At 43.0% G+C, this 8,597-nt stretch overlaps 1 protein-coding gene across 1 annotated transcript in view; it reads right to left on the bottom strand.

Annotated features, from left to right (window-relative positions):
* The window catches only part of DCDC2 (doublecortin domain containing 2), a 188,784-nt gene extending 182,270 nt beyond the window's left edge, over positions 1-6,514 (bottom strand). The window contains exons 1-2 of the mRNA XM_003788334.2: positions 5,942-6,514; positions 2,406-2,460 (exon numbers count right to left, since the gene is read on the bottom strand). Of these exons, the coding sequence (XP_003788382.1) occupies positions 2,406-2,460; positions 5,942-6,234 (348 nt within the window). The 5' untranslated portion in view covers positions 6,235-6,514. The remainder of the gene's footprint in view (positions 1-2,405; positions 2,461-5,941) is intronic.
* Between the last annotated feature and the right edge of the window lie 2,083 nt (positions 6,515-8,597).

An 8,597-nucleotide genomic window follows, 5' to 3' on the forward strand; every position in this document is an offset into this window, starting at 1 on the left:
AAAAAAAAAAAAAAAAAAAAAACTTTCCTTTCGCAAAGAAAGTAGGGACTCCCCTTGACCAAAACAGGCTTTAGGGTGAAGGCCCTGGTGTGCACTTTGGGGAGGTGAGACTGGGTATATGAGTGAGGGGAGGGAGCACACTGCTTATCCAGCCTGGCAGGAAAAGAGGGCGGGCAGAGTGGGAGAAAGGACTCTAGGGAGCAAGTGGGAAAGTTAGGCCAGGGCGAGCTGAAGAGCACGGACATGTGGAAGAGCGTGGGCAAGCAAAGCAGCTTCCCCTTGCCTCTTCCAACCTCCTTTGTATTCCAAGAGTTCTCCTTTCTTTCCATCCTCTTTGGAAGGTTCTGTGGGAAATGACTGAGAAGAAATGAAAGGCGACTGCAGGGCAATAAGCGGAAAGGAGTAAGGGGAGGCGGTCGCCAGTAAGACGCAGGCTGGAAGCGATGCAGTCCTTTATTTGGAGGTAAGCGGTGGGGTTCTCACGGGTGAAATGCACAAATCAGAACTCTGTGCATGTGACTCAGGCATAGGCCCAAGTAAAGAGAAAACAATGCTTACTGTCCCTATCTTGGGAGAACAATTAACAAATTAAACGAACTAGATTAGGGTCCTTGTGAATGCTTCTGTTATTAAGAATAATCTCGTAAGAAAAAAGAGCATACTCAATAGAATTTACTGCACCCCTAACTGCAGTTTACTAGGGATAATGTTTTCATCAAAGACACTGGAATCCAGAGTAAATATCCTGTGCCCACATTTTTTAGGAATTCACGCATATCAAATTCTGTTGCAGAAATCCAGGTTCTGTCACCCATTTCATGCAAGGTAGCATACTTCAAGCAGGTGTGCATCTTTCAAACAGAATCATAACCAGAACTAATTCACCAATCTATCTTTCTTACTATTTGCTACAGACATCAACTGGTGGTCATCATTTAGCTGTAACAGAAAAACATTTAGCTGTAACATGAAAAATGTATGCATTTGTCTACTTTAAGCTATAGAGACTATCACTTTTATAAATCATCAATTTGACATGCATTGAAAATCAAAAATTCAAACAAAAATATTAATCATTTTAAACAATGTCTAGGAAAAGACCCTCTTCCCACAAATTACATGAATGATGAACTTAACCTCACATTCTTCAAATACTGAACAATTAGAATTTTTTTCTTGTGAGTCTTTTTTTTTTTCTAAAGGACTATTTACTGTTGGGCAAAAACAATGTGAGAGAAAATGGTGAGAGTTGAGGAGAGTCTCTCTGGGGCTCTGGACTACAAGTGAAAAAAGCTACTTTTTCTGCCAGCCATTTCTTCACTGGCAGAACTCACCCACTGGAAGCTCTTGTTTATGTGGGGTCCAAATGGGAAGAATGGCAGCCTGGGGTGTTGAACAGAGACCCAGTCTGAGTCTAACTATTTCCCCTGTCTCACTGGCATATTTAAGACTGATGTCTCAACCGTGTTTTCAATCTATTTTTTCATTCATGAAATAAAGAATGCTTCCTACAGAATAGATATTCTGAAAATTCCACAAGGGTTTCAAAAGCTATATGGAACATGGTGGTCTGAATATCCATTTTCATAAGACTTGTTTCTCATCTTCATGCAAGTATTTGCTAACCATGCTCAAGTAAACTTTTTTGGGGGGGACACAGAGTCTCACTTTGTCACCCTTAGTAGAGTGCAGTGGCATCATAGCTCACAGCAACCTCAAACTCTTGGGTTCAAGCAATCCTTTTGCCTCAGCCTCCCTCGTACCTGGGACTACAGGCACCCACCCCAACACCTGGCTATTTTTAGAGACGAGGTCTCACTCTGGCTCAGGCTGGCCTTGAACTCATGAGCTCAGGTGATCCACCTGCCTCAGCTTCTCAGAGTGCTAGGATTACACCTAGCCCTGGACCACACCTGGCCCTCAAGTAAACTTTGACACAAGTTAAAATGTTACATAGCCCAACACGGCATCTTCTCATCTCCTTTGAAAGCCTCAGGGGCAGTCAGGGTGAAGCTGGCTATTTCAAACACTGAGCTATCAGAAGCAAATTAGGACAGGGGAAGTAGTTTTGGTAAAGATTTATACAACAGTGCTTAGAATCTTCTAATCTGACAGGAAACATTTTCATGGATTTCAACCAAAGAACATGTAACAAGAAAATGAGAAAATAAGAACATGTTGTGTCTAATCCTCCATATCTTAGGACACCTTCTCAGTCTCTTCATTTCTGACAATGATCCAAAGAAACGATTATCTTTGCCTTCAAATGTAAAGGGTGTCTAATTCACATACATTAGATAATTCATCTCATAAGTAAAATGCCATCCAAATCTCTAAGACACACTATAGGAAACAAAAAAGGGCAGTGTTATTTATTCCTACCTTCAAAATAGTATTTGTATTACCTGTGTACTAATGACTTCCATTGGTCTTTTCTTGATTTCTCCTATGTCCAAGTAACTGAGGGGAAAAAAAAAACACACAAACAATAAGGGTTGCTTTTGGGTTTTAATTGAGGAAAAATTATTTAAAAAGTAAAGCAAGTCAAAGGAAATACTTAAGCCTAAAGCAAAAATCAATAGTTACTAATTAAAAGCAATTATGGCAGTTCAGAACTGTGAACCAGAGCTGACATATGTCTACCCTAAACATCAACCAGAGCTGACAAATGTCTACCCTAAACATCAAAAAACTGGAAGTCTTAGAAATACATGTTTTCATGAGGGAGTATTTTCAGTTTTAATAGTTAGCTACTTACTTTAGATATGGTATTTCTAATTTTTATATGAATTGGTTTAAGAGTGGCTAATGTGAAAGTTTCTTTAAGAGTCCCACTAATCATGGACTTCATTAGGAAGTGCTGACTGTACACAGTAAGGAAACAATTGGGGAAGGCAGAGACATCATTTTCTCTATGAGAGCACTTTGATCATACAGAAATGCTCAGTCATGTGGGCTGGTTTAGATATTAGTTCAGCTAATAGATAGATGGGTGCATTAGTTAAGCTCCGGAGATGCCTAGTATTCCATTACTAATTGCTACAGATATTAACTAGCAATCATTCTTTAGCATAACCACAACCTAAAAACTTTATTCTTTTGTCAACTTCAAGTTCCAAGTCCATCACTGTGATCTGGTTCTAGTTTTAAGCATGATTCAGACATAGAAGGTGCTAAATAAACATTTTAATATAAAAAATATAAATCTAGGCTCGGCACCCTTAGCACAGTGGTTATGGCTCCAGCCATATACCCCGAAGGTGGCGGGTTTGAACCTGACCTGGGCCAGCTAACCAACAATGACAACTGCAACAAAAGTCGTTGTGGTGGGCACCTGTAGTCCCAGCTACTTGGGAGGCTGAGGCGAGAGAATCACTTAAGCCCAAGAGTTTGAGCTTGCTGTAAGCTGTTAACGCCATGGCACTCTACTGAGGGCAACATCATGAAACTCTGTCTCAAAAAAATATATATATGTAAATCTAGCATTTAATTATATTTATATTTATATTTATAACAATATAAAGATAGTCTTTGACCTCAACTATTATAATTGCTAAGTTGCTAAAAAAAAAAAGTTGATATTAGAATTAATTTAGGCTACTGTTTGGTTTTTTGGATAGAATACTTTAGTTAATTGATACCTCTGGAAATTATTATATATTTCCCCTATGTAAACTGTAGTTATATAAGACAACACAAACACTTCTATCTTAGCAATAAAATGGGTTTTCTGTGACTCTGCAGGGATTGATTTTTGACTTACTATCAAAATATTCTGTCCTGTGCACGAAAGTGACCTCAGATCTACAAGATTAATGTCATAGAGTCACCTTTCAAAAATGCACAAGGAAAGTTTGGGAGAAAATTATCTCTGGAATGCTCTGCTTTTCTTCTTCATTCCATAAAATGAAGGTTTAATAGCTAACTGAAGTTTAGTTATTATTTCAAAAATATTAGAAAAACGTAAGTAAACGCAATTCTAGCAAAAATTTTATCAGCTCCATTTGAAAAACATTTTGCTCTCTTTCCCAACATCATTTAGGGGCTAAGCAAAAGCCCATGAATCACCTTCCATACCTTTTGGGCTTTCTTTTGTTCTGCCAGTTGCTTCATTTTATATAACTTACAAGTACTGGGCTTCAAATATATTCAGCATTTAAATATTCTTGGCTTCTATCATTATAACCATAGATACTACTACTGAACACAAATAAAAAAAGATTAGTCATCTATCCGCATGGAAGACTAACCATGGACACAACAAACTCAGGAGTTTTTGTGTACAAATTAAAAGAAAAATAACCATGCAAATCCCTTATTTATAAAGAGCGATTTGAAGTGCACTTTCTAGTTGGTTTGGAATTGCATCTTTTTTTTATTTTGTGACTTGCTAGGGCCAAATAAATGAAGAGAACATGGATTACTGAAGTGAGTCTACAGTTTTCAGCTGCTCCCATTCACATGAAATTCTTCTATGTAGAAATTAGTTAAATAAACATGTAATGAAAAGAACTAGTTGTAGAAATGCCTTACATGTACATAACACTTTGGTCTTTACACATTTACATCTACAGCATTTACTTTGTATAACAACCCTTCAGAGTAGGAATGGCTCTGTATTAGGAAGCTGACCACCTGAGTCAAGTGACTTGCCCAAGGACACGGCCCTAATAAACAGCTCAGTCTCATCTCCAGGTTTTAAGATCTAAGTTTCTTTTAAGCACACAATTTCATTTAGCACATTTCTATGAAATTAACAAAATATATTTAAAGATGTTTTCAGGAAAGGGAAAAATAAATCCAAATGTATTCCTCACCTTCCAAAGAAAGAATGACATAAAAACAGAACACCTAGAACTCAATTTAAACAAACTTAAGAGAAGAAGGATGGTACTTAAGAACTTTAATGATAACTTTGAAAATTATTTCTACAATGGGTAGAATTGATATTATGTGAAATGCATTTCAATACAGTTGTAAAAAAAAACTATGGAATAGAAAATTCTACCTGCTCTATAATGCCCATCCCCACCAACTCTCAACTCTCACATAACTCTCACTATTTCTTTAATTGCACACATCTTTGTTTTAAAAGTATTGACGTGCACATAGTCTCTCTCCTGTTAGATGGGAAGCTCGGAAGACAAGGACTCATGTCTTGTTCATCTTTGTCCCCTTCGCAGACCTAAGCACAATTTGCTAATTCACAGAACATCTACTATGAGTAAGCTCCCCTTCCAGGAGCTGGGGATAAGGATCCTTGTTCTTTTTTTTTTTTTCAATTTTTGGCCAGGGCTGGGTTTGAACCCACCACCTCTGGCATATGGGGCCGGTGCCCTACTCCTTTGAGCCACAGGCGCCGCCCAGGACCCTTGTTCTTGAAGGTCTAACCATCCCGCTGCTGGAGGCAGACCTGTAGACGAATCCAGGCTGCCAGTAAACTTTTCCAGGCATGATGCTAATAGCATAAATATGCAGGGGGTGGGAGGAGGGTTACTTGGAATGGAAGGTTGAAAGAAATTAAACAGTGGAAGGTGGGGGGGGTGCAAAGCAATTTTCTCCTCTGGTAACCATATAGTGTTCAAAACTTAGAATTGATTTTTAAGAAATCTCCATTTAAACTAAAAGGATGGATTCCAAGGAAAAGGTAAGGGAGAAGAAGAAAGAAGAAAGAAAAGAAAAACAGAAAATGCAAAAGTATCCATTTGGCCACTGACCTTACAAGAATACTTTTTAAAAGATTTCTGTTGTTTATGCCCAAATGTTAAACTTATTCTTACTGCTACACACATGAAATTCCTTCTGCAGTCAGTGTCAACCTCTGCCCACAAATGCACTGGAAGTTTGAGAAGCCTCACAGCCCCTCAGCCGAGTTTCCTCATACCAACCCCACACTGCAGTGCACTCTGACATGGTGGGCACAGGAGGCAGAGCGACTCACTTGAGTTTCTTGAAGGCTTCCTGGCCTCCAGCCACGTAGTTGCCCCCGCTCTGAATCTGGTCTAGCTGTCGAATGCGGTGGCCGGTCCGCGGGGTGTAGATGTTCCTGACCGCCCCAAAAGGCGCCTGAACACCGCCGGTCACCTCCTTCAGGAAGACGTCGAAGCTGGACACCTTCTTCTCATGGAAGACCACGCGGCGCCCGGCGAAGAAGGGGTCCCCGTTGCGGTACACCAGCACGCTCTTGACGACAGGCTGAGACAGGTGGCTGGACCTGGCGCTGGTGCCGTTCATCTTCCCCGCGGGACACAGCCCCAGCTGGCTTCTCAGGAGGCACCTCCGCTACCCCAGCGACCTCACCGCACACCTGCGTGGGATCACCTCCTGAAAGAAATGAGAAGCTACCAGATCCACGGGTAAAAGAGAAGTAACGGCTGCGCGCCCGGCGTCCACCCGCGGAGACTGCAGGACGCACAACAGAGGTTCAAGTACTTCACCGTGGTCCGCACAACCAATCAGCGCTGGCAGTGCGCGCGCACCTGCTTCACAGGCCACCTGCAGAATCAAAATGTACCACCTCGCAGCAGGGGCCGCGCGGGGGGCTTTCAACAGGCAGGCTGAGTTAGGGCAGAAGGCAGCGAGGTGGGAGAACCCTCACACACACACTCACACTCACACACACACGCACACACAGATTACAAATACAGTGGGTCCCAGTTTCTAACATCCTACCTGTGCTACTCTTTCCAAAAGCTTTATTTTCTCTCTTTTTGCACTTTTACCCCTCAATCTCTTGCTAGCTCCCAAACTAAAAGCAGGGAAGTTCCTGACTGTGTGTCCAGGACCCCCTGTCCCCTCCCCGATGACCAGAGCCCCCGGGTGGCTAAGCTTGGATGGGCATCATCTGAGCACACCCTGCAGTGGCGCGCCAGAGTCCCGGAGGGATAGGGCAGTCGGTGGGTCCCCGGGGAGGCGCCGCCACAGTGGTACCTACCCGCACTCGCGGGCTGGTGGCGGGAGTGAGAGGCGGCGGCGCCGGCGGCCGGGCGGGGGCGGAGGAGGGCGCGGGGCGGACACCGCGGTGAACTCGGCGGCGGTCGCGCGTCGCTAGCGCTGTTCCTCCCGCTGCCGTTGCCTCTGCGGGCCTCTCTCCCCCGTGGGGAACCGAGTTGTTATTTCCCGCCGTTTCCATAGCAACCGCAGCCTCGCGCGACGGCTCCAGTCGGTGAACCCCGCCTGGCGCGCTCCTGGCTCCTCTGGGCTTTGCTGCCGCCTCCCGCGGAGGCGCAGAAGTGAGCGGCTTGCGGGATGAAGAGGAAGCCTAGATGGCTTTATCATGCGGTCGTTCAACAAATGGACGCTTACTGTAGGCCGGGCGCTGTGCTAGGAGTTGGGTTACCGCTGGGAAGAGGGTAACCTGGTTGCACGCGGGGCGGCGGGGCGGGGAGCATGTCATTGGCACAGGAGGTTAAAAAGCTAACTTGACTGTGTCCGAGAGCCCGCATCCGTGCTGTTTGCGTGGATTAGCTCAGTCTATGGAGTAAGATAGGGGAGAGGAGTTTTGAAAATTAAGAACCTCAGTAAAGATTCTCTTTGTCCAATCTGTGTGGCACATACATATTGTGGTACTGGGAATATTCTCTTTAAAACGTTGAAATCTTGCGGTTTATCGCTGCCAGCTTTCCCTTTATTCCTCCTAATGCCTTACTACTATGTGGCATATCCAAGGTTCATTCCTAGGTGCCTAGGAATTCATAATCCATCATATATGAATAAAAATAGTAACTGCTATTCATCGAACACTAATAACCATATACCAGGCATGATATTAGGGACTTTAAGTAGATTACTTAATTTAATGCTCACAGTAACCTTCAAAGGTAAATATTCTTTGCTCGGATGAGGAAACTGAAGTGAAGAAAAACCAAAGAAAGTTACTTCAGGTCACACACATGAGTTCAAACCCAGGCCTGTCTTATTCCAGAACCACCTTAACGGCTATGCCATAACAATGTACAATCTGGGCAGAAATATTTTTATTGAAGTCACACAATACATTAATGCCTTGCAAGTTAACAGTTTCCGTTTTCAAAAGGAGGCCAAAGAGAAGAGAACAATACAGAGAGAAAATAGAAGAAATTTTGTGAGCTGGTTGTGGAGAATATACAGATTGAGGGATGGATGTACAAAATATCTCTGAAAATGTGCTGCCAGGCAAATAAGACAGAATACCAGATTTGAAGAATGGAAGACAATAAATTAAGCAACCCCACTCCCCAAACAGCCTAAAACTCCCTATCACTAGTGCTAGCCCAGTGCAAAATGACAATGTGTAGCCCCTTGTTCAAAAATTAAGAATTTCAAGATGGCAGATGGGCACAGTGGTTCACACCTATAATCCTTGCTCTCTGGGAGGTCAAGATGGGTGGATTGCCTGAGCTCAGGAGTTGGAGACCAGCCTGAGCTAGAGTGAGACCCTCATCTCTAAAAATAGCAGGGTATTGTGGGAGGCAATTGTAGTTCAGCTAAGTGGGAGGCTGAGGCAAGAGAATCGCTTGAGCCCAAGAGTTTGAGGTTGCTGTGAGCTCTGACAGCACAGCACTCTACCAAGGGGCAACAAAGTGAGATTCTGTTTCCAAAAAAAAATGGCAACAGCA

Source organism: Otolemur garnettii, unplaced genomic scaffold (assembly GCF_000181295.1).
Source record: "Otolemur garnettii isolate 467f Iridium unplaced genomic scaffold, OtoGar3 scaffold00026, whole genome shotgun sequence".
Classification (NCBI taxonomy): Eukaryota; Metazoa; Chordata; class Mammalia; order Primates; family Galagidae; genus Otolemur; species Otolemur garnettii.